A 26615-nucleotide genomic window follows, 5' to 3' on the forward strand; every position below is an offset into this window, starting at 1 on the left:
ACGCGCACGAGGCAGGCAGCATTGACCGAGGACGATGTTGCCCGCCTGAATTCCAAAGCTATTTCCTCACTTATAGATCCAACATCAGAGGATGCCACTGTCATTATTAAGTTAAACGCTATACGACACCCAATTAATCGGATCCGTATTGAGAATTTCGCTCGGCGAAGGTCTTAGAGAATTTATGTCTTTCCCGCTATTTACACTCGGACTAAGTCAACTGGCTAAGTGAACCTTCGGCTTCAAGCCCATGACTTACTGCTCTAGCTAGATCACAGTGCCCAGATTCCATTCCCAGGCCTTCTTCTTTACACAAGGGATATGCCGACCGTTATGCTCACCAATACCTACACCCCTCTTGGTTAGGTTAACGGTGCCACGGGCACCGCAGTGGGGGTTGTTTTGGATCCAGCTGGAAAGTTTCTATTTAATATGCGAGATCCTAAAACATCACTAATATACTCGCATAGCCGAATTATTTGACCTAGATGACCTTTACACGCTCTGTACAAGACCGCCTGCCTCCGTAATATTCAAACCAGATCGAATTTTGCAAATGCGTTTTGACCATCTTCCACCTTCGACTATGCCGATCTTCCTAATGGAACGTTCCATCGCAGTGAAAGACGTCTCCGTGAGAAGGAAACAGGTCCCGATCTGCCCCGCTTTCTGTCTCACCGATTACAAAGTGCAAGGATCGACTCTCTCTATCGCGATCCTAGACCTAAAGAATGGCTCATCTCGGCGAGGACATGATTCTCATCGGAAGTACTGCTCCCTTTACGTTCAGCTTTCTAGGCTGCGGTCCTTTCAAGGTCTACATTTACTCGAGAAGGTTACTCTTGATGATCTCCGCTTTTCTCCCGACCCCGACCTTATCATGGAGATGGATAGATTGCGTGCTCTAGAAGCGAAGACACTTACGGCCTGGGCTTGAACTGTCCGGTAAAGCCTCTTTGCCTCAAAAGCTTCATACTTTTATTGCCACACTCTATATACCAAATTCCACTAATTCCACGTCGTTTCAGGGCTTACAGCGTGCCACAGCGCGCGTCTTCCAGTGCCCTGAAACGAACGAAGTGAGAGGAAGGGTTTACTACCGCGCGCAGGGAAGACCCTTGTAGTCAAAACTTAATCTATGATGTTGCTGTTAGGCAAATTCTACTTGCTTATTCGCTAGTCCGACCCACTGCTCGCCTCTGGTTCGCTAATTCCACCTTTCTTCTCATTCCACGCCCTCTTCTGATTGCTTTTCAGAAATATATCGTCTTAGTTTAGCGTTGGCGGTTTTTATCCTCGCTAACTGGCTCTTACATCCATAGCCCTAGCAGCCGGCTCCTTAACCCTAGTGTCTGTGCTTCATACTTGCTGTTTATTCGTTATAACCTCACTTCCATTACTTGCATTCTTTTGCTACGCACTTCTATAAGCTCTTCTTCTGGTTGGGTATACGCCTGCTACGTGTCCCGGCACACCGCTTCTTCTGTTCAAAGTAATTCCCGCCGTCTTCTCCAAAGGAAAGGCATTTCAAAATGCTCTGTAGCGTCTTTTCTTATTTATGGGACGCGTTGCCTAATTCATACTCTCATATAATACGGTGTTCTAGTCTTCATCATCCCGTTATCTTTCTATAAGTCTCCACGGAGAGATGTCCAAGCATGACGTTTGACTACTTTCGGAATTCTTTCCAATTGCCGTTACAAAATTCTCCAAATAATTTTCCCCACGCTCCTGGACCTCCTGCTTCTTTACCCTACATATACCTTCCACCTTCCTCACCGGCCCCGCACCCTTGTGCTTTTCCTCCACCCTTGTACGATTCACCGGGACGTCGCGAGCATGCCCCTCAAGCCCCTTGTTTCCCGTCGAATCCGACTTCGCCGCCCCGAGTGGCCCGGCCCGATTGTCGTTTCCCTCCACCTACCTACACCACTCCGCCAAGGGTACAATCCCTCGTCATGCAACCTAGCAACCGGTCTATTATGCCACCGTCAGCTGGATCCATAACTCCGTCCACAACTTCCTCCGGTCTCTAAAGCGATTATTCTAGGCAACGTGTTTCGTCGTGCCTCCGTCCCATTGCTCCAAGGCCCACCTTTCATTCAACTACCGCTGCAAGATCCCGTATCCCCACAGTCTCGGAAATATCCGAAACTGACCTTCACGGCCAACAATCAGTTCCCAACTTACCTAGCTCGGTTCAATCCAATACCCCAGCGAAGAGGCCGGCACCCTCTCAAACACTTCCACATTCCAAAAGGCATATGGCAGGTACTGAGGTTAATTCCGTTCACATCACCAATCAAGCTTTGAAATTATTGCGTGATGATCTTGAATCGAGAGAGTCGGCCTCTGCGGATTTTCCACCTGTACTATCTAAGACTCAAATACGAGCTTCCATTACCCAATTTCAGCATCTTATAGACGATGCCTCGCAGCAGGGTGTGTGCTCATCTTGTGGGAGGTTAGTGCCCGTTCCGGAGCTGGTGGAAATGGAAGACGCTGACCCTTTACTTCAACCAATGGCCGGCCATCTTGACTACTGCGGTAGGCATGAGAACGAGTGGGATGTGTGTTTAACTTGCCTCAAGTCTCTGTCTCAGAATGCCCTTCCGAAGCTTTCGGCTTTGAACCGTGTGAATATGTCGATGTGTCAGAACTACCCGGCAGTTCTGGAAAGTCTCACCCCAGTCGAAGAGTGCATTATTGCTAGGTGTCACCCCCTCGGCGCTATCTTGAAGCTACGCCCCGGTGGCCACGCATCACCCGCGTCTTACCGTGCTCTGCGTGGCCACTTTATCGTCATTCCGCAGGACCCAGAGCCGCTTCTCGACATTCTTCCGAGTCCGACATTATCACTGCATAACGTAATGAGGGTTTTCTGGTTGGGGAAACAGCCTCCCACTTATACAGATCTATCTCCGTTCCTGCTGGTACGGAGACACAGTGTGCTTACGGCTCTTCAATATTTGACACGCCATAATCATGTTTATTGCAATGTGGCAATCAATCATTCTATGCTCGACACTTGGGAAGACGACTTCATTCCATCCGATCTTCAACAAAATATAGTTTCTATTACTCTGGCCGATGGCCAGGAACGTGAAGGTTACTCCGTTCATTTGGACACGGGTAATCATGAAAATGATTTCCAGGCCGCGCAAGATACTGTCCTGGACGCACATTCCAATGCGCCTTTAACGACCGGATCCGTTTCTACCGATATCAATGGTGAACGTCAAAATCCCGATAGGCGTCTTTTGAATGCCCTGTTAAACGTGATTTCGAACGATGCAGCGTCATGCGCCCAGCGTTCGCCTGAGCATGATGGACAGCGGATCCCAACGCTTTCCTACAGAATTCACGGTCAGGCCACCCTCCTGGATCATTGGGATGATCCGACATACTTCACGGCCGCTTTTCCAACTTTGTTTCCGCTAGGCGTTGGAGGCCATCTGGAGGATCGTTCATTAAATGTCTCTTTGTCATCTTTTGCTGAGTGGGCACTGAAACATCATAGCCGGAGGTATGCTTGCTTAACAGTGTTTTTGATGAACGACCATCTCTTACTGAACCAGGTTTGCCCGCCACAAAACCTTCATGTATCTGATATACGATGTGCTACAAATCCGTAAGTCGTCTCTGGCGAATAGATTGGTCCTTCAGCGTCGTCACTGGTCATCGACCACGGACGATATTTCTTCTCTCACAGAAGATCGGCTTCGTGATGCGCTGCACGAGCTAGAAATCCATCATGAAGTCAAAGATCCAGCGATTTCCCGCCTGCTACATGTTATGAAAACGATTGCCATGTGGGTCCCCGGCTCTTTCGCTCAAAAATTGAGAATGCGCTCTGAGATCCGAGGCCTTATCGTCCGATTTGGCATGCCCGCTTTTTGGATTACCATCAACCCATCGGATTTACGAAGTCCACTTGTTATCACCTTGGCCGGTGTTGAATATGCTGATGATATTTTATCTGCATCGAATTCGACTCTTCGAGCTGCAACCGCCACATCCGATCCTGTCGCCGTGGCCTCATTTTTCCATGGCATCTGCACCGCTGTTTTGGATGGGTTATTCGCGAGCGGGTGCGATCGCGCAGGAATCCTCGGAGATGTTTCAAACCATTATGGTGTGGTCGAGACCAACGGTAGAGGGATGCTGCATCTACACGCAATGGTTTGGCTCAAAGGCAACCTCTCATTCGCCAATCTGCGAAGCCGCGTTCTCGCCGACGCCGACTTTGCTACTCGTCTGCTACACTACCTCGAAAGTGTCATTATCCAGAGCGTAGATGAGTGTACCCCCCTTGATCCGGAAGTCAACCTCGCGCCACGATGCCCTTCTGCTTCCGACCCAGAGTCGGATCATGATTTCCACCTCAGACTAGCCGATGATAGCAACCTCGTTGCTCGGACTAAACAAATGCACTCGAAAAGTCACTTCGATATATGTTTCAAATACCGCCTAACAGACCGGTCCAAATCCGTTTGTCGTTTTGGTATGCCTCGCGACATCGTGCCCTCCTCTAGAATCGACCGTCTTGGAGTGATTCACTTGGCTCGGAATCACCCGTGGGTTAACCCATGGAATCCTTCAATTGCCAGCTGTCTCCGTTCTAACCACGATATCTCTTGGATCCCGACCGTCTCGAAATCGTTAGCTCTAGTCTATTATATCACCAACTACGCCACTAAAGACGACGTGTCTCCGTGGCAGATGATAGCGAAGGGAGCACTCTTGAAGCAAGCTATTGAAAAAGCCAAAAGGGCTGACCCACCAACCGCCACTGACCTGAGACTCCGGGAGAAAGACATGGACAATTTCGCCCTGCGTTGTTTCAATAGCTTGGCTCACGACCGAGAAGTGAGTGGTGTTCAGGTCGCCAGCACCTTGCTCCATCTTCCAAGTCACTACACTGTCGACACAAAATTCATTCGTGTCAACCTATGGTGGCTTAGACATTACGTGCGCGGCCTTCGACATCAGACCGTTGCAGGGGCTGATAGTTCCGCTGAGATTGCTGACGAGCCCTGTACCTTTCAAGCCGGGGAGGCAATTCCGCTGAGCCTGTTTGACAACTACAAATGGCGCGGGGACGACCTTGCCGCTTTCTCACTCTTTGAATATTGCATGCTGGTCCAGATAAGAAGCAAGCGACGAAATCGTGGCGACCACTTTGAATTTGCCCCAGGCCACCCGAAACGTACCACCTGTATCCAGCATGTAGCCCGCTCAAGGTCTGAAATAGCCACCGTCACATTCAATGGGCAACTGACACAGTATCAGATGGCGGAAGACGGCGTCCGGGGCGGCCATCCGATGACTGACGCCATTGCGAATGATCTCGCGGAAATTCTTCTCGGCCTCTTCTTGCCCTGGGAAAGTCTGCGCGACAGGTTGCTTTGTGAACCTCATCAAGAGAATCTCTTCTTGTCTGTTTGGTCGTCCGTCAAACCCACACTTGCGCCGCATATTCAAGACTTTGCCGCTAATATCGAGCTTCTTCGAAAATCCAAGGAAGATTGCCAAGTTGACGCCAGATTACGGCAGTCTACAAACCACCACGCCGAGCTGTTCGATCACCATGTTGGTCACATAGACCAGGCGGACATTGATCCAGAAGATCCACCGGATAGCGACTATTTCATAGCTCCTGAAGATGAGAGGTTCACGGCGGAGACTTTGATTGCCGCCTATAATACTGTACGCAAGACCTGGGGTCGAGATTGTTTTATAGCTGCGAAGAAAGCATCCATCCTGGCCACTTCCTGCCGAGCACATGGTTCTGCACCGATAAACGCGCTTCCTTCAAGTACTCATTCACTCCGACCTGATCACGCCTTGGATTTAAGATTCGTTCCATCCACAATCCTTCAAGACTGGGAGAGCCACCTTGCCAACCATAAGAAACCCGTTCAGGACGGTGAACCGTCCGAACCTGCTACCGCGCCACTGCACGACTTTGATCTAACAGATGGAGACGGCGTGCTGCAACCTGCATTAACCAATGCAGACATTTCTGACGACACACAAGCTCGACCAACGCTCCTTGAAGATCTAACACCGGCTTCTCTGTTGACGCTGGTTGGCAGACACATCCCCCTGAATACAAAGCAATCCCTTGTCGTGCGAAGGTTATTGTCTGAAATTATGACGTGGCCTGATCAGTTATTTGATCCATCAAGGCGCAAGCAACTCCTCCTCTGCATAACGGGCGAAGGTGGCACTGGTAAGACCCAGATACCTAGAGCTATTGAGGCCGCTCTGGAACTTCTTGGTCGAAAACACGAGGTCATCCTCACTGCCCCTACAGGCGCTGCAGCAGACAATTTAGGAGGCAACACCTATCATACTTCTCTTGGCATCAATCTTTCCCATAAAGCAGCCATCAGCGCTCGCGTTAGAAGGCTATGGGCAAAAAAGACTATCTTGGTTATTGACGAAATGAGCATGGTCGATTTGAGAATGCTAAGCGTGATCAACAACCAATGCAAACTCGCTCGCTCACTGCCAAGATCCTCTCCCGACCTCTTTGGCGGCCTTCCTATCGTGATTCTTATGGGCGATTTTTTCCAGTTCCCTCCTGTTCGCGGCCCACCACTATGGAAGAAACCAAGATATAGAGTTGACGACGACGCCGCCGGCAGACTAATCTGGCGTAGATTCGAAAACGTCATCATTCTTAACGAGCAGATGAGACAATCCGAAGACCCTTGGTTTCGCGAATTTTTGACACGCGCGAGGCAAGCGGCATTGACCGAGGACGACGTTATCCGCCTTAATTCCAAATCTATTCCCTCGCTTATAGATTCAACCTCGGAGGATGCCTCTGTCATTGTCAAATTAAACGCCATGCGTCACCCGATTAACCGGATCCGTATCGAGAATTTTGCTCGGCGGAGATCTTAGAGAATTTATGTTTTTGCCGCAATCCACACTCGGACTAAGTCAACTGGTCCAACGAACCTTCGCCTTTAGGCTCATGACTTGCTACTCCAACCAGATCACAGTGCCCAGATCCTATTTCCGGGGCTTCTTCTTTATACGAGAGACATGCCTTCCGTAATGCTTACTAACGCCTGCACCCCTCTCGGTCAGGTCAACGGTGCCACGGGTACCGCGGTAGGGATTGTTTTGGACCCAGCTGGAAAGTTGCCGCTCGACATTTGAGATCCCCAAACCTCACTAATGTAATTGCACAGCCGAACTTTTTGATTTGGACGATCTTTACACTTTTTGCACAAGACCACCTGCCTCCGTTTTATTCAAACCCGACAGAGCCTTAACAACACATTTTGACTATCTCCCACCTTCAACCATGCCAATCTTTCCAATTGAACGTTCTATCACAGTGAAGGGCTTGTCCGTTAGAAGGAAACAAATCCCGATCTGCCCCGCTTTTTGTCTCACCGATTACAAAGTGCAAGGCTCGACCATCTCAGCCGCGATCCTAGACCTAAAGAACGATACGGCTCGACGAGGACAAGACTCCCATCGAAAATACTGCTCACTGTACGTGCAGCTTTCCAGACTGCGATCTTTCCAAGGTCTCCATTTACTCCAAAAAATTACTCTTGATGACCTCCGCTTTACTCCCGATCCTGATCTCATTGTGGAAATGGAAAGGTTACTCCGCTTAGAAGCCGAAACACTTGCAACTTGGGCTTCACCCGTAGACTAGGCCTCTCTCAACTCACATCTCAAACCTTTCTACTGCCACGTCCTCCGCATCAAAGACCACTAATGCCACGTCGTTTCAGGGCTTACAGCGTGCGACAGCGCGCGTCCCCCAGTTAATCAACACGGATGTACGTGTGCGCGAGACGTTGCGAAAAGAGGTGGCTTGACTATATATGCCTTGTTCTGCCACGCACGTCTGTCATTCGCCCTTGCCTGTTCGCGTACCTGCATTATTGTCGCTTTCTTCGGATTAGATCGTCTTGGCTTAGGGTTGTAGGGTTCGCTCTGCATAATTATGCACCTCCCGCTACTGTGATTGCTTCATCATCTGCTTCTTGCCATCCAGTTTATTGCAACCCTATGCTTTCTATCGCCACTGTAATGTCCTCTTCGAATAGAAAGAACGCTGTCTTTTCCGTTGCCCCTCACTTTCCCTTTGTCTACGTCTCCCTGAATGTTGTCTAATCGGTTTTGCTCTGGCTGTGGGCGTCAAGTACGTCTGTCTACGACTATTCAATCGCCAACATGTCCCGTTTGTCCATTTTCCCTGCTCCCACCTATACGGGAAACACGCCCCTGCTTACGCTGCTTTGTTCCAATTCCCGCGGATTCTCCAAATATTCGCTGCATGCCTTGCGAGGCTTTACTCTCTTCAAATCCGTATTATAGTCCGTGCTATGACTGTCGACTTCCATTCGCCGCTCGACCAGGTGTTATGCGTTGTCGTAACTGCAGATTGAGGAGATCGAATGTGGTGCAGCGTCCCTCCGATTTTCGCCAGACTATTGGTATATATTTTGACCCTAACCTAAATTCTTTTCCTCCACTAATAACACCCGCGCACCCCCCTCAACCCAAGCGTCGAAGATCTATACCTCCAGGTCTACCATCGACAAGTCGGTCTCCCATTATCGACCGGGCTGTTGAATTCCTGCTCCAGGAACATGAGTCTCGCGTGCGTGCTTCGGGGATGTTTCCACAGGACATATCCACCCCACTTGTGCGCCAGTCTATAGCTCGATTTGAGAAGGAAATGGCTGTCTCCAGCCGAGATATTGCTTGTTGCACTTGCGGCATGCTTATTCCTAGCAATGACACGCGTCGATTTCTTGATGGAGATCCTGTATTGGAGCCATTGGCAGGCTTCCTCGATCGATGCGGCTACATTGATGGCTTCTGGAACCTATGCTCAGGATGCCATGCGCCACTCCTACGCGGCTCTGTTCCGAAGTTCTCCGCCGGTAACAAAATCAACGTTGTTCTGTGTCAGCATTACCCCGAGGCTCTTAAAGATCTTACTCTTACCGAAGAATACCTGATTGCCAAGTCCCATCCAGTGGGGGTCGTATTGAAGCTGCGCCCTGGAGGCCGATCATCGCCAGCAAGCTACTATGCGTTACGCGGCCACTTTATCATTATACCACAAGACCCAAAACCTCTCCTTCGAATATTGCCAAGCCCTGACCTGCACTTCGCTGAACTCATCAAAGTCTTCTGGCTGGGGAAAATTTCCCCGACCACCGCTGATCTGCAGCCATTTTTCACTGTTCGTAAGCACAAGGTGCTTGCTGCTCTTCGCTATCTCGTGCGACATAATCCTTTATACGGCAACGTTACTATTGATCATTCTGCTGTCAATCACTGGCCCGATGAGTTTATACCTTCAGACATACAGCAGCAAGTAATATGTGTAGACAACACGGATCACCACGAACGGGCGGGCTACAGTGTTAATTTGCAAGAAGGTAACTACGAAAACGACTGGCAAGCTGCAGAGGACAACCACCAGTTCATCGACGATTCTCTTCCAGTCACTGGTTCTGTTACTACTGACTTGAATGGAGATCGGCAGAACCCTGACCTGCGTCTGCTGAACACGGTGTTTACCCTTGTCAATGACCCGCCGCTCAAAACGCAACCTCAATTTGCCCCCACCAGCCACGCAAGCCATTCTTCTCAACAACCTACCGCTCATCAACGGGTCCCTACGATCGAATACCGTATACATGGCCAAGTATCGCTTCTAAATCAATGGGACGATCCTCATTATCTCACATCTGCTTTCCCTACGCTTTTCCCGGGAGGGATTGGAGGTCATCTGGATGATCGTGCTGTAACTGTATCCCTTGTTGCTTTCGCAAATTGGGCACTTCGTCACCATAGCCGGAGGTAAGTTGTTCTCCGGCTATCCGTGCAAACTGTTAGCTTAATTTTTTAGATTCGCTCGTCACAGGACGTTCATGTACTTGTTATACGACATCATACAGCTGCGGAATTCATGTCTTGGCAACTCTCTTCTCATCAAACGATCCCAGTGGACCTCGGTAGCTAGGGATCTAGACTCACTTAATGTCGATCGCCTACAAAAGGCAGCTGAGGAGCTTAGCACCAATCAAACCACCTCGGATCCGCTAATCCGACGGCTACTCAAGAACATCACCGCCATCGGTGTACAAGTACCAGGATCCTTTTTCCAAAAATTACAGATCCGGGCAGAACTTCGAGGTCTTCTCGTTCGAGAAGGTATGCCAGCGTTCTGGCTAACAATCAACCCTTCCGATCTTCAGAATCCTCTTGTTCTGGTTCTTGCTGGCGTCCAGTGTTCATCTGACCTCCCTGCTAACGTGACATCGGCCATCCAATCCGTGACAGCAACGTCTGACCCTGTGGCTGTGGCGAGATTCTTCCACTGCACATGCAAGGCGGTGCTTAACGGTCTTCTCGGTAGCAAAACTGCCGACATTGGGATCCTTGGGGACGTTTCTAATTACTTTGGCGTGGTGGAAAGTAATGGACGAGGCATGTTACATCTCCACACATTGGTGTGGACTCGAGGAAATCTTGGTTTCGTCCGCTTGCGTGACCGTGTCCTCGCAGACGGTGATTTCGCAAATCGAATGATCACCTTCTTGGGGACTGTCGTGATGCATAGCTTACATGGCTCTGACGAGGACGATGAATCAACCCTCTCGAACGTAGCTCCTCCATCAACTGGCCAAGAAACAGACTCGGAATTCATGCGGAAACTTTTTTACGATAGCAACCGTGTTGCTCGTACGAAACAACTTCACTCCAAGCGACATACGGCAACTTGCTTTAAATACCGCCCACAAAGATCAAACAACCATGTCTGTCGCTTCGGTATGCCTCGCGATCTTCTAGACGCAGCAAAAGTAGACGAGTACGGCATCATTCACCTTGCTCGTAACCATGCTTGGGTTAATCCGTGGAATCCCTCCATTGCCACCTGCATCCGCTCAAATCATGACATCTCCTGGATTCCGACCGTGTCCAAGTCGTTGTCCCTTCTGTATTACATTACCAACTACGCTACCAAGGATGACGTTTCGCCGTGCCACATGGTCACAAAAGCGGCGCTGTTGAAACAAATGATTGAACATGCCGCCGCCGCTCCTACTCCTAGCACGGTAGATATAAGACTCCGTCAAAGGGGCATGGACAAGTTTGCCCTCCGCTGCTTCAATAGCTTGTCCCAAGATCGTGAAATAAGCGGGGTCCAAGTGGCGAGCACATTACTTCAACTTCCCTCCTACTACACACTCAACTATAATTTTACTCGCATTAATCTCTGGTGGCTCAGACGGTACGTTCGTTCGTTAATTCCACCAGGACAGTCTCGTCGAGATACCTTGCCATCAGATACGATTGGAGAAGAGCCATGCAATTATGAGCAAACCGCAACTGCACCGGCAAATATATTCGACAATTATAAGTTGCGTGGTAGTCATTTATCTTCCTTGTCCATCTTCGAATACTGCATGGTAGTGCGCACCAAGAGACTCCAGGATGCGACGACAGAAGACATCCCCTTCGAGGATGCACATCCAAGACACCGAACCCATATACAGAGACTGGCTCAGTCTCCTTCTCAGACGGCCACAGTAACCCTACAAGGCGAGCTGACAGAATTTCAGTCCTCGGAGGACTCCGTCCCAGATGGAAATCCCACAACCACAGCGATTCAGAACGATCTTGCCGAGATCCTCCTCGGACTTTTCATTCCTTGGCAAAATCTGCCCTCACTTTTTCAACAAACACATCCTCCTGCCACATCAACACATGATATTCTTCATCATGTTTGGACATGTGTTGAACCAACACTTCCACCATATATTCGTACATTTGCGGAAAACGTTGAGCTCCTGCGCAAATCAAAGAGTGACTGCCAAGCTGATGCAATACTTCGCAGCCGCACTAATGAACGCGCGAGCCCAATCGACCAAGAACTGGGTAGTCCTCCGTACCCCGCATCGGGTTCAGAAAATGAGGATCCGCATCTGCCACAAAATCTAGATGGTTCACTGACCAAAGAAACCCTTCTGGCTGCATTTCTGGCGATAAGTCGACGCTGGACGAACGAGGCCCAAGATGCTCAACGCCAAATCACCACTCTCGCCTCGTTTTCTTTCACTCTAACCCTTCAGCTACAAAATCTCCGACCCCTCCACATTTCTGACAGCACATTATATCAGTCGTCTGGTCTCAGTTTCTTTCCGGTGTCCACTCTGAACGAATGGCAGGACCAGATTAAGAATTTTACGAGGCTCACTACCCAAGATCCAAACACTGCATCGTCAACGTCCGCTGTCCCAGACCTTGATGACTCCAATATCGACCTTATCGACAATGTCTTACTGCCTGTACTCGCTGGGTCAGATGCACTCCCTGACTTGCTGCATCTTCGCTCGCGAGTGGGACAAAATCCCACTGGGTTTTCAGTAACTTCACTCGTACGCGAGCTTATTCCCCTGAACGAGAAACAATGCATCGTTGTGGAAAAAGTCCTGACCGAGATCCTCAACTGCACTGACCATCCGTATGATCATTCACAGCGAAAACAGACACTCCTCTACGTAGGAGGTGAAGGCGGAGTGGGCAAAAGCCAGATAATTAAAGCAACTACCGTTGCTATGGACTTGCTTCACCGCAAGAACGAGATCATCCTGATGGCCCCAACAGGAGCTGCCGCTGATGTTATTGGAGGAAGCACCTACCACACGTCTCTTGGCATTTCTCTGAACCGGTATCGACGGACCGGTGTGGGGCAAAGGGTTCGCAGGCTATGGACGCAAAAAACCATTATGTTCATAGACGAGGTGAGCATGGTGGATCTCTCCGCGCTTAGCATCATCAACACCCACTGCAAGATCGCCCGATCTCTTGAGAGGTCATCGCCGGACCTCTTTGGCGGTTTACCTGTGGTTATCCTTATGGGGGATTTCTACCAATTCCCTCCTGTCCAAGGCCAGCCCCTATGGAAACCTCCGAGAAATGGGACCGAACAGGATGGGAAGCTTATCTGGAATCAGTTTAAACAAGTCATTATCCTCGACGAGCAGATGCGCCAGGCGGAGGACTTACCATATCGGAACATACTTACTCGTGCGAGGACTGCCACACTTACACACGATGATATTTTGGTGTTGAACTCAAAGGCGATAACTTCACTCGACGATCCGCGTCTGCATGCCACGACGGCAGTCGTTAAACTAAACGCGCTCCGACATATCATAAATCGTTTCCAGATCGAGCGCTTCGCTCGGTCAAAACGTCAGAGAATTTTGATATTCCCCGCGCTTCACACCCGCACAAGGTCCTCTGCGCCGACCGATCTAACGCTTCACGCGGATGACCTACTCGGGCTTCCCGAGCAGGGAGCAAAGATCCCTTTTCCGGGACTTATTCTCTATACACTTTCAATGCCGACAATGCTTTTGACAAACATATGCACGCCTGCTGGATTAGTTAATGGTGCGACTGGAGAGGCTGTGGGCGTTGTGGTTGACCCGGACGGTACGTCAACCCCCCTTAATATATGCGGCTTCTTATCTTATAGGACTCGTTCGCGTTTAGCGGACTTCCACGAGCTTGATGAACTGTACACCTTCTGTACAAAGCCTCCAGCGTGTCTCCTGTTCAAACCGAGCCGATCGAAATCGATTTCTCTTCCTTCTTTAAGTGAAAATGTCTTACCTATCTTTCCACTCGAGGCGTCTATAACTGTCAAGGGGTTCTCGGTGCGTCGGCGACAGGTCCCTATTTGCCCGGCCTTCTGTCTCACCGACTATAAAATTCAGGGTACGACCCTCGAATCCGCCATTCTGGATCTCAAGAATGATCGCAAAATTCGAGGCCAAGACGCCCACCGGAGATTCTGCTCTACTTACGTGCAACTATCCCGTCTTCGTTCACTTGCTGGTCTTCATCTCCTACAACCAATTGAAATGAGCGACCTACAACACGCCCCGGATCCTCAATTGCTCGGTGAGATGCAAAGGCTGCGGGCACTGGAACCGAACACTCTTGCTGCATGGCAATCTGATACCTCGAGATACCTCACCTAATGCCCAGTCATTTTTTCCCGTATCTTGCGTATATAGGCGATAAAGTTAATAAACACGGGCCTATCCCTGTCTCTTCTGTGCCTACCTCCTTCCTAAGGGAAGCGGTGAGGAAACTTTCCTTCTAATGTTTCGTATCTGCACTTATGTTCATGCACTATCGCAGTATCGACCGGGCTATCCCTGCCAGATCCACCCATATAGCTACCTACACGAATATAGACTATCGTCTATGTCTTCCTATTTTCGTCTTCTATTCAACTATTAACCCATATAACCGATATCTTCTCATCCTACTAGATTATCAAACCCCCACAAAACCGGTCCATCTCCATTATGCCTTCCCAAGGCTCTTTCCCAGCCATTCTTCATATTCGCGATTTCATCGACCATGTTGAACAAGATCCAACACGCCCCGGTAAAAGCCTATGCATGCAGTTACGTGTATCACTCAATATACCGGACAAAGATATACAATCAGACGATGTTGAACAGGACGACATTCCCACTTTAATTCGATTATTCAATGAAGGGAACCGACCGGACCTCTACCAATCCAACGCTTTTATTTATGCGTGGGGCTCTTTTCTCGCCACCTCCTCTGACAGTGACGGCTTCCACATCCTTCTCCATGCTCATGGCGTTGAGAGGTTAGTAATTTTCACAATCACTAAGCACACAAATTGACCCACACTAGGCACCCGGGCGACCAAGAAGATACTAGTTCATATTTTATGCACTGCCCTGAAGCGGCTTTGCCCGTCGTAACCGTCCTTGCGACTGTCCTTGAGCGTGAAGGTCAACTAAATACTGGCACAACTCTCCTACACTACCGTCTCCAATCTACAGTTTACAACAGTTCGACTCGGAGCCATAACACATTCCCCCTTACTGCATACTTCAAGAACGGGCAACGTTGGGTGAACTTCCCACCACTGAGCATCAACACCAACATTTTTCTGACAGGGCGTATTTTCGGCATCACCAAGAACAATCGCCAGCTAGCTGTGATTACGGACGACATACATTTCCTTCCAACCCAACCGCAATCTTTGCCATCCACACCATCTCCGACAGCTAGTAAACGGAAACGCCAGGACCGCTGGTCCCAAAGGGCTAATACTGGTTCTCCACTCAAGCCAGCGCCCGTGTTGGAGGATGATTCGATCCCAACCCTCCGACAGTCATACAGCCCCACAGGAACTACTTCCATGAACAATGACGGCGAAGGAACGTTAATAACCTGGCCGGACACGACCGACGATGGTCAACCCTTACCACAACCTCGCACTCCTACACCAGAGCCGCGTTCCCAGAGATCACGAAAAAGACCCAGAAACTAACCTTCTCATTCAAAGCTCAACAATTTAAACCTCTTCCCCAATTCGCACCTTATACTCTCTTCCAGGTTCAGTCCTACGAACAACTTCACCTCATTACTCACATACATTATGTTCTGTCTCAACTTATTGTTGGAGAACCTCCCATTCGCTTTCCCTTTTTACCTTATCCATTCATTACAGTTCAAAGGGGAAAATGACAATTTCAGCAAACAAACATTACTTCCTCCTAGAAATATTCTATTCGTGTTCACCGTGAGGACTGTGATTCTTTCTGAACACCATCTTTTCATCTAGGATTCCCGTAAATACCCCTTGTTTATCACTCACAGACCGAAGAATTCTAGAAGCGCACAAATATATCCCCCGCGCATTCTGATAAACCGCAACTTAAGAAATCTATTATTTAACCAGACCCTATCTAGATAACGACCACCGTCCATGCAGATCACGTGCGGCTAGTCATGCACGCACGGCAGTGTTAACGAATCACAATGCGAGGAGTATGCTACCGTGTATGCCACCATGTAGACTCTTACGACTCACCTTTTCTATCACCCTCTACTTTCCTTCTATTTCCACTCAATTTCATCGTTTCAGGGCCGATGCGCGCGCTGCGCGCGTCTTCCAGTATTATAGAAGGATTATTTACGCCTTCTCTTAGTACGGATTAGCGTCGTCTCGGGTACGGGCCGAGAAACAAAGCGTCAGTGTCTGGGGGGTAATCTGTTTTCGAATTCTACTGTATCCTGTCAAAACCATGCCAAAGATTCTCTCACGGTTGACCAAGTGGTTTGGCTTGGAGGTGGTGCACGTTATCGTTATTCGCCGCTCGCGTCGTGGGGACCTCCGCTTTCTCCAGTCGACCTTTCCTCCAGATCATCCTACGGTAAGTGGGAGCCGCCGACTTTCTTTACCAAGCTAAGCATGGGAATAGGAAGTGACGTTGATGCTCGAAGAAGAGGAGACAAAAGCAATAAAGGAAGCTACTTTCTGTTACAACTAGTCTCAGGGTTGAGACAACTAGGTTCCGGGTCGATGTGGAGGCCGATGAAGTTCGTTTAACATTTCCAGCGCTTTGGGAACTGTAGTATTCTCGCCGTGCCTGTAGATGGAATACTGGGCTAGAATGTTATATGTATTTAGCCTGAAAGTGCTTTTGATCTCTATTAGAACTGGCCTCTGCTAGGACGAGAGATTTGAATTTCGGGCGGGCAAACGCAAGTCTGCTTTGCTTCTCGATTGTAGTGAGAATGTGGTAGACTCTAGTCTATCCTTTCTTCGAAAGAGGTTGCGACAGGCACCGGTACGTATTGGGCAAAGCGCCTGGAATTTCCTGACTATTTGATCAAGTAGTGATGCGTTGATTAAATGCCTGTCCCCGTTCAACTCGTTAAATGTTTGAGACATAGTAGTGAGGCGAAGTTGTCAATGCTGGGTATAGGAGAATGCGAAATGAACAGGCACTATTGCAATTGATTACATCTCCCCACGCCGAGACTTTAAATATGCGGTCCTATGATCTACACCCGGGCATTTTGAATGACACTGTCGCATTGTTGATGATATATTTACGGCGAGGAATTGGCAGCGAGGAATTGGCAGCGAGGAATTGGCAGCGAGGAATTGGCAGCGAGGAATTCGTCATGGTGTAACCGCAATGTTGAACCCTGGGTGTTTGTCCTGCATGAAATCGGCGTGGACTAATTGGAAGTAAATTGAGGGCTTCCAATTTTCACAATCAATCCGACGAGATCGGGAAGGCTCTACTTCGAACGTAGTAGCCCATCAAAATCATGACATGTATTCTAGCTAAACACTTCAGCAGCAGCCGCTCACCGGTGCTTGTTTTCGTCTTATCGGAGCATGTGGGGTACAATGGTCGTTTCGTTTCCTGACGAGTATATCATTTCGTTCTCCGGGCAAATGCGGGTCGGCGTGATCGTTGCTACGAGCGTCCTATCCTGAAATTTATGAGAACGGAGCGAAGGACTCAGCAACCGTCCGGCGCCTGAAATCGTCGTTGAAGGAGATCCTAAATCACCCAGGGCGGACCGCAATGCCAAGAGATCAGTCGCTACATTCACCGCAGGCATATCAATGTCCGCTTATTGGCAAAAGGTCTAGATATTCCGTAGCATCGGCCTCGTACATCCACAAAGCAGCCCTCTCAAGTCAATGTTTATTTTTGATGCTATTCTCAAAACCAGTACCTCTCGACAAATCCATTGTCATCGCTTCACACGACCGCCCACCGCGCCAACCACATTTGAGCATAGCGCCTCAGGATGCCGTCTTCGACAAGATTTACGCAACCATCTCGCAGGGTCCGGCTATCCCTTTCTGCCTGACTAGTCAAGAATCGCTTCCGGCACAGGCGACCGCAGGGCACGTTGGCACTAAATAACAGCTCATAATGATGGATTAGCTTAATAGCGGGGTTAGTCTGTTCCTCGCCTCGCGCCTCACTCCCACGAAGCAAATTCATCCACTCCTCGAACGGCACGATCTCGAAATCATACCCGCTCTGCTTGAGACTGTCCAGCAACGCAGTCCAAGAGAACTCGCAAGGGTTGCACACATTGTAAATCGAATCATCTATCAGGGTCACTGTCGAGCTATCGTATGCACAATCCGCTCCATAGTCGCGGCTAGGCATAGAACACGCCCTAGCGATCTCGAGGATGACCGTGGCAAGCGTGTTCACGGGGAGCCACGAATATATATGGGGCAGCTCAGGGAGGGCTTTCAGGGTTATCGCGGAACGGATCATGAGGGGTAGCGCCTCACTCTCCTTCCACCAGCCCGTCTCTAAATGCCTAGAGACTTATCCAATCCGGAGAGAAAAGGCCTTTGCTCCCGACCGACATACGTTGCTCACCATATGCTCCCCCACGAGTTTCGATTGCCCATAGCCTAGCAGCGCGCTGTCTAGGCGCAGAGGCTCCTCGGTGACCTTCACGGAGGACGCCCCTAGAGCCATAGACACGGAGGAGCAAAAGATCATAACCGCAGGCTCGGGCCTCCTCACCGACAGGGAGAATTCGATCAGGTTATAGAGGCCCCGAACGTGCGGTTCGAAGAAGGAGAGAGGCAGGTGGAAGTTGACCGGCTATACGGCGTGAATGATGAGAGAGACCGATTCGTGTATATATCCAAGGATGTCTTCCTCTGTATCCAGGCCAAAGCCCTATTAGTCGAGCGCGCCGTTCAAGGCCACGATCTTGGTGGTTTATTCACGGGAAACATAGAGGCCTCTCTCGGCCAGGCCGCCTAGTACGGCATCGAAGGGCGAGTGCCGTCGCGTTAGACAGAAGATCGTCGTAATCGTTTCGTTATTTAGCAACTCGAACAGAACGTACGCGCCAATCGAGCCAGTCGCTCCTATCAAAAGCTATGTACCGTTAGACGTATGCCATGAGACACCCAGTCGGCTTCACATACCACGTTCTTTAACTCGGGCAGGACCTCCCGGTGCGGGAGATGCTTTCCAAACCGCGAGTACTTCTCAATCCATTCCGCCATGACTAATGTACCATTGTCGCGCGCCGCAGAACCTAGGCCCACTTATAAGGAGCAGATGGTTTGGGCGAGCTGTGATATGCTGCCGCTTTCCCACACCACATTATCACTAGGCACTCGATGCCGATCGAACCGGAACTGCTTGATAATCAAACGCCGTAGCTAGATCGATTTAAGACTATCCACACCCTCGACGTATATATTAGTAGCAGCGGAAGAGACGGGGATCCCCAACGCATCCCGACACAGTCGGAGGAGGCAAGTTTCCGTCGCCGCCAGGTCAAGGCGGTAACCGCCATGAGGAACGGCGTCCCTAGCAAAGAGATATTCTATCCGCTCGGCATACGTACGATAGATCTAGGCTCGGATGATAGAACCTTTATCAGTCCGAGGCAGCTCGGCGCTATGTGGGAGGATAGCCACCGTATCACGTGATATCTGAGAAAAGGCCTCTGCCCAAGCATTGGCCTCCACGATGTGAGGCCAGATTGTCTCGAGGAACTCGGCGTCCGGAAGCCGCGGTGCGTTAGGGGCCTCCTTGGCGCGCCAGATCAAGAGGCCCAGGAGGGCCTTACCGATCCCCACGACGACCGCTTCGCCGACCCAGAGATACTAGTTAATATAGCCTTCTGTCGGAAGTGGCCACACTTTTTCGCCGTTGACGAGGGTGATGCGGTCGTCCAACCTAGCGACATACTTCTAGCGGCCTGGGATCGTGGGGTAAGGGCTAAAGACGTCCTAGGAATGGAACGATCTATAGGGCTCATCTAAGTTGGATGTCGTCAAGGCCAAATGACCGGCCAGATAGACGCATTCGTAGAGGCGCTCACTACGAGGCTTCATCCAAACATAGGACCGGAGGTTGGCGAAAAACCTTAAATAGTTCCAGAAGGGGTCGCCCAGGGGCCGTGAGATTGACTCCGCCACTAAGCCCGCCTCGGTCCTAACCGTTAGTTAGCAGGCGATTCGCTCGTATCACCGTTCACTCACAGGCTAAATAAACCTCCTAGATAGACACCCTCGAGAACGAGACGGTCCCCCAGACTGTCAGGGCAAGGTGCGCCTCCGTACGCGACTAGCTTATATACCTTCAATACCGAAATCCCGCCCGGGTGGTCTGCCAGCAACTAGAGCATATATAGCATTGCTGCTACGAGCTCCAGTTGGGCCTCTCTGATCGCGGAGATAACACTCGCCGCTGTGAGTGGTAGCGCAGCATTCCACATATACGCGGTCTTGCGCATATATATAGCCTGCAAAGCGGTGGACAAGCCGTGAAGATAGCACCAAGGCAGAGGACTGAACGTGGTGAGTCCGGGACCTCTGGGGGGATGGGTTATAAGCGCACGATGCGAAAGGAAAATCGGCTTGGGACTACCGGTGGATCCCGAGGAATAGAGAATCAGGGCGATGTCCTCGGGGTTATGTTGTCGGGGGAGGGCCACAAGGTGTATCTCAGCCATATTGTTCGCGGAGCACGAGCGTATCGGAGAACATTTCAGGAGCTTCTGCCGCAGGATGTCGCCCACTATTACGCGGATCGCAGGCGTTCGCCTATATATAATCGTCTTATAGCCGACGGTCTCCAGCAGGGCAACGCTCGCCGAACTGGACAGTCTAGGCGAGATCATCATAACCGTATAGCCCAGTCGACTTAGAGCCAAGAATGTGACGACTATATCGAGATCTGACCTCGTTAGGAGTGCTACAATTGGACGAGAGTCATAGACCTATGTAGCATGCCACACTGTTAGCATCACTGCGCAAAAGGACGTTTGCATATATACCGCTTGTACGCCATCGCTATCTAGTCTCGCAATCGTTTGATTGATCATGGCATCCAAGTCCTGTCCGGTGTAAGACCGGTAGGATGCTGGGCCATCTTCGGACTGGGGATACGCGAGGATGGGATGCTGGATAGCGTCTGCTGTACGTAGGCGGATTAAGTCGTCAAGGATTTTCATTTCCCCAAACTCTGACGCCAAGAGTGTCGTGTAGGTAGGAAGAGTGGATTGCCCTATGGTATCGCTCTGGCCGTCCATCATAAAGGCCGCGGGACGTTTGTATTTGCTGTACAGCGAAGAAAGGAGGAGCTTGGCGGAAGAATGAATCCTACCAAGTAACGAAGAGGCTCGTACCCTGCCAAACTTATAGCGTGACCCCTATGAACCACCGTCATTGGACTTGGTTGCCAACTGGGTCCTTTTCTCGTGTCCAAGCCTCTTCTGGCGAACTGACCCAGTTGAGCCGTTGCCTCGCTCGCTTGGAATAAAAAACAATGAAGTTATAACTTATATAGTCTAATGTCCAGTTAAACGTAAAGCCAACTCAAATGAGGAATGACCTTTGTAATAATAAAAGGTCTGTGCATTTCGTCATTTGAGTATATTGATTTTCTGGCCCGGGAAGATCATTATATCTATTTGATTAGTCCAATTTCTTTAGTCAATTGACTCGTTTCGTCTGCTTCACCCTTCCCTGCCATCAATACTCCAAAGAATAAGCTTATGTTATCGTCTTAATTGTGCCGCTGCACAGAGACAGCTTTCGTAGAGGGTTTGCTATGTGACCGAAGCTGACTGGGCTCTCACCGGAGTAGAACTCAAGTAATTGCAAGGCCTTTTATCCTGTCTTTGCTTCTGTTGTCCCACACTGGACTTAGGCTGCTCTTCAAGAATAATTCCGTACCCGTGACTTAAGCCAACTCTTCTATACCGATGGCGAAGCACGTTAAGCAAGATACTACCGATGTTCCATGTATATACGTATAGACTACTTGTGACTTTTTCAAAGACGTATGGGTTCTACGAGCCTTGTCTCAGGACAACGGTATATAACCAGCGACCAGCCGTTTTACCTGTATTGGACATTCATATATAGTTGCGAGTTTGGAAATGGCATAAAGTCTTATGAGCACTTAAAGTACAAAAGTCAAATGTAGATCTTAGCTTCCTCGAAACGGTCGTTTGAGTACTAGTCTTTAGCACCACGAAGAGGTGTCTAACTTTTCGCTGGAGGGAGCTAACGTTACAAGGCCACGCGGGGGCACTACAACACCCGGGTTTCTCATGTCCGAGCAGGGGAGATCTGACGTTATAAGGCCACGCGGGGGCACTACAACACCCGGGTTTCTCATGTCCGAGCAGGGGAGATCTGACGCTACAAGGCCACGCGGGGGCACTACAACACCCGGGTTTCTCATGTCCGAGCAGGGGAGATCTGACGTTACAAGGCCACGCGGGGGCACTACAACACCCGGGTTTCTCATGTCCGAGCAGGGGAGATCTGACGCTACAAGGCCACGCGGAGGCACTACAACACCCGGGTTTCTCATGTCCGAGCAGGGGAGATCTGACGCTACAAGGCCACGCGGGGGCACTATAACACCCGGGTTTCTTATGTCCGAGCAGGGGAGATCTGACGTTACAAGGCCACGCGGAGGCACTATAACACCTGGGTTTCTCATGTCCGAGCAGGGGAGGACAGAAAGTGTTCTGAATCCTGGTCTATAAACCACCGCGAAAGGCTAGGCTTTTATGGGAAAAACTAGGGTGGCCGAGAGAGACCATTTGCACGGACCCTAACTTCACATTTCCTATTCCAACTCGCCCCATGCTCACCATTCCCTTCAATTCGACCTCGTATAAGTCGGCTTTATGACAATAGAAGGCAGCCGGAATGATCAGTTCACGTCGACAAGAATTTAGTTGAAGCCAACAGGAACCTGCGGCCCGAAGCCATGAATTCCCCACTGGTTCTCGATAGCAATAGCTGCCCACGAGCAAAACACCAAGAAAGTGTATGCTTGTTGTATAGCTGCGGAGAGGGACATTAATGAACAAATTGACTCTTTCGCAAACTCGGTGTAACTATCGCGTCGTCTAGATGAATCTAAACTATGTGTTCTTGCGTTTTTGGGGAGCAACTCCAATTACTCATATTGAATTGCCCATATTGAATTTGTTCAGATCCAATTATTCAAATCCAATTGCTCAGATCCAATTGCTTAGATCCAATTGCTTAGATCTAATTGCTTAGATCCAATTGCTCAGATCCAATTGCTCAAATCCAATTGCTCAAATCCAATTGCTCAAATTCAACTGATTCGTTTTAGAGCTTGCAGATTCTATCATCCGCCTAATATTGATTTTTTCGAAGTGTTGGAGTGTGTTTATTTAGCTAGAAACTGCGCCTTGGCGTGGAAAAGACGGACTTGCCCTTGGAACGACTTATTAGTGGGTAGGCCGGACGCATAAGTATGTAGAAGATGTATTTTCCACCACGGAGTCGACCTAGATCCTACTGGTTGTCTAAGCTACGATCTGCTTAGGGAAGTGCGGATTCTCTGGCCCCCTAAGAACCGAGTAGTCTTGTTCGTTCAGAAAAATGATGTACATCTATTACCTCTAGCACATAGTATGGACTGTGTAAATTCAGCGGACTCGGGCCCCCACTTGGAGTATGAGCCTCTGGGCCAGAACTCGGTCGATTCCAACGGTCATAAAAAGCTAACGGCTGATCAGTACCGTCTATTTGACCTAGTATGGCTTGACTGTTCGAGGAAGGCTCAGTGGGTAAGTCCGAAAATTTCTAGGATTAGGTAGGATCATCAACATCTGTTTAATTTAGTCTCTAAATTCATGCCCTCACGGACTGGACCCCACTATTGCGCGGATTAATAGACCGGCCGCTTCTTTTCACCATAAAGATTAGTTTAGTCCCTGGATTTTCCATGCCCGAAAGCATTTTCGAATAGCAGCTTCCTCAATATCGTTTGCTAGCTGCTACATCTCACTTGAACTTAATCGCATCTTTTTATGCCCAAAAGACATGCCGAGGGACGCCACGCTCTCTCGAACCTAGGCTGGAGCCCCTCCCCTCCGAGCGGCCCCAAGAACACGGGCCGGCGTATTTACTGCCTAAGTAGGTTAGCCTTATCCCACGAGCGCCGGCAATTCACTTCGTCCCTCTAACTAGGGCACCCGGCGGCAACCACCGGTATGCTATTGTCACGATGTGGAGATTATCTAGGAGCCTCGCTAATCTTTGGATCTATTACTGGTAGGCACTACCGGAGGGTATCCTAGAAAACGAAGTGTAGGAAAGCGCCAGAGACGATCCCAATCATGCCGATTGCAGAGTTGTCTTTAAGAGGGCCGACAGAGATCGCGCGTAACTAATCGCGCAGCTCAATAGGCAACGTTAGGTAGCCGCCGAGACTACACGGTAGTTTGGCGTCGAGAGAACTAGGCTTAATGGATAATCACGAAAGCTCAATTTGGACCTGTAGGCAGCTAAGGAAGAGGTCCGCCAGCTGAAATAGGAGAATCTGGATCTACAGAAGCGCTTTGACGAGTCAACACTAGACTAGGCGATCTATATGCGACGGGACGAATACGAAAATACTTTAGACGAGTTAAGCAAGCTCTCTTCATCCGTGACAAGGGCAATTAGATCGAAAAAGGGCAAGTCTATAAGCGAGGTCGAGAATATTTACATAACTAAAGACATACCCCCTTCCGATGTTCTACAGAGCCCTTAGGTATAGCCCGAGTAGTTTAATATACTCGACAATGACGCTGTTGCGGATGATATGGTACCGATGCTATCTACATCCGAAGCTCTAGCGCTACTAGACTTTGATACGTACGGAGAAATATCCTAAGGGGTGACATCGTCGAAGCTAGATAGTATTTTGCGAGATCTATATTAATCTAATCTTCTTTTCTTTTGCATTATACGCTCAGCGGCTGTCGGTCTAGTATCGGTAAGGGTATGTCTCTCAATATAACCGACGACTACTACTAGATGGAATTAGAGCACATCCCCTCCGACTAGTGAATTGAGATTACCTTGAGCCTTGGCTTCTGGCGAAGACGCTCGGGGAAAAAAAACTTAATTTCCGTAGATAGATCACCGTCGTGTAAACTTCCTGGTCTAGACTGGCCGGCTTAGTCGTCAAAGCTGCCCACATCGGAATGAACACGGCGTTGATGACTTATATGTCTTAGAACTGGGGCAAAGAAATGATCTCCATAGATGATCGTCGATTAACGGAACAAGCTAGTCATAAAAGCTGTTGATGATAGAGTTTGACCGGTTATGTCTCCACCACCGTATGCCCCACTCCGTGCAGCGCGTAGCGTCCTATATATAATTCACCCCTCCCGTATATTAGCCGCAATCTTAAATAGACTGCACGCTTATTCACGTTTATACTAAGGCCGAGAAACTGCGCTTAGGAGATAACGACGAGATAATTGTCCCTAGAGATGTGATATGGCATACCGTAGCTCTAATGGGGGCCAGGGAGACCTAGATTTATGTGGGTCAGCTGAGATTCGAGCTGGCCCGACGAGAGGAACGGATTGATACGCTATAGGATAAAGAAAAATAAGTTATATCTGTTTCGAGAACGGCGTAGGGGCAGGACGATTAGATTTCGTCAGGCGGTGTTTTTCTATGGCTATGATCTTATGCGTAATGGTGTCTTGGCCACAATATGAACTATGGATTAATCGTCTGAAAGGGGACAAAGCCTTCGATCCTATAGATCGCAAGGTTAGTCTATGCCTAATACGGTAGGAGTCTCTTGCGCACGGTGCTCGTCTAGGACGACTAAGCCGAACCTTCCGAGGCGGATGGTGAGACATTTGAGAGGATCACCCTGTCGTGATCTTTGCCCACCCAAAAACACTAGTACCGAATAAACGAGAAGAGCTATAGATCGAGGCTAGTAGGTCAAAGCCTTGCGGTAGAGGGTGGTCTCCTAATATTGATTATAGTCTGTCATCGTTGGCGCTCTATGCGGGTAACAAGGCCTGAGCTCCAGGCGATGACGGAATGGTTATCGAAAGGATCGTCGAGGCTCGGCGGGTGTTCGAGACTTTCCCCGGGCGGGGCTGCAAGGCTAGCATGATTAGGTTACTCAATGGATCTTCGCATAAGTCCAAACCGTGGAGCTTACGGGAACAACGGCTGCTTGTAGAAAATGGTAGCGATCCACCCGATCGACGTTGGTGGGTCGCTTATATACAGGACACCGTTAGTGATCTGTTAGCTCGGGGATCAGCGGCGCTAATTTGAGATTCCTGTGTGTAACGAACCTTCTCAAAGGCAATTTGGTCGAACTTAGGCCAAAGCAGCGATCGGTGACATATACACAGAGCAACGATGGCGCGTAAGTCTTTCCCATTATAAACCTAAGTTGTCCACTTCCCACGGCCACCTTCCCCCGAATTGGAAACAGGAATTCACCGTCCTAAAAGGCCGAGCTAAGTCTTGTACCTACACATCTCTCGGCATTGAGCAGGATGGGTAGTGGCTTAAACAGGCTCAGAGATAAACGAGGGACGCTGCAAGCTCCGAGGATGCCTTGTCATTACTATGCTTACAGTGCCTCCCTGCCAGGGAACACAAGCATGGCGACGCTCTAGTTGTCCTCATTCGACTGCTATGATTCCAAGGAAATGCGCAGTCGAGGATCGGGACATAGTGAAGAAGCTATACTTCATCTGGCGTGACCGGATATATACGCGAAATGGCCGGATCTAAATTAAGAAGACGGCTTTTAGGTGGACCCTCATCTCGGATATAGGCGCTAGATATCCGCCCGAGCTTAGACAAGAGCGAGGGCTGCTCTGGATGATTTGCCACGGACCTGGGGGACATAGCCCGCCCTGGATCTCCATTATGAAACGAGCTC

The 26615-nt window shown here is 49.6% G+C and overlaps 4 protein-coding genes across 4 annotated transcripts; 3 read left to right on the forward strand and 1 right to left on the reverse strand.

Moving 5' to 3' along the window:
• Nucleotides 1-2264: 2264 nt before the first annotated feature.
• Nucleotides 2265-6915, forward strand: N7498_001708 (uncharacterized protein; the record flags this gene model as incomplete). The annotated part of the gene is made up of 2 exons (XM_058448770.1): nt 2265-3526; nt 3579-6915. The coding sequence occupies 2 exons, from the start codon at nt 2265-2267 to the stop codon at nt 6913-6915; spliced, it is 4599 nt and encodes a 1532-aa protein (XP_058311114.1).
• Nucleotides 6916-8401: 1486 nt separating this feature from the next.
• N7498_001709 (uncharacterized protein) lies at nt 8402-14051 on the forward strand (the record flags this gene model as incomplete). Its single annotated transcript, XM_058448771.1, has 3 exons — nt 8402-9855; nt 9905-13500; nt 13561-14051. The coding sequence occupies 3 exons, from the start codon at nt 8402-8404 to the stop codon at nt 14049-14051; spliced, it is 5541 nt and encodes a 1846-aa protein (XP_058311115.1).
• A 333-nt stretch (nt 14052-14384) lies between these two features.
• N7498_001710 (uncharacterized protein) lies at nt 14385-15391 on the forward strand (the record flags this gene model as incomplete). Its single annotated transcript, XM_058448772.1, has 2 exons — nt 14385-14698; nt 14746-15391. 2 exons carry the CDS (start codon nt 14385-14387, stop codon nt 15389-15391), a joined length of 960 nt encoding a protein of 319 aa, XP_058311116.1.
• Nucleotides 15392-17627: 2236 nt separating this feature from the next.
• On the reverse strand, nt 17628-21048 carry N7498_001711 (uncharacterized protein; the record flags this gene model as incomplete). The annotated part of the gene is made up of 10 exons (XM_058448773.1): nt 17628-18197; nt 18261-18500; nt 18669-18782; nt 18833-18945; nt 19099-19267; nt 19334-19522; nt 19721-19853; nt 19901-20027; nt 20259-20640; nt 20698-21048. Coding segments are annotated over 10 exons (2388 nt in total), but the record flags the coding sequence as incomplete, so codon positions are not given.
• Nucleotides 21049-26615: the final 5567 nt, after the last annotated feature.

Source organism: Penicillium cinerascens (assembly GCF_028974065.1).
Source record: "Penicillium cinerascens strain IBT 15544 chromosome Unknown contig_1_segment0_segment0, whole genome shotgun sequence".
Lineage (NCBI taxonomy): Eukaryota > Fungi > Ascomycota > Eurotiomycetes > Eurotiales > Aspergillaceae > Penicillium > Penicillium cinerascens.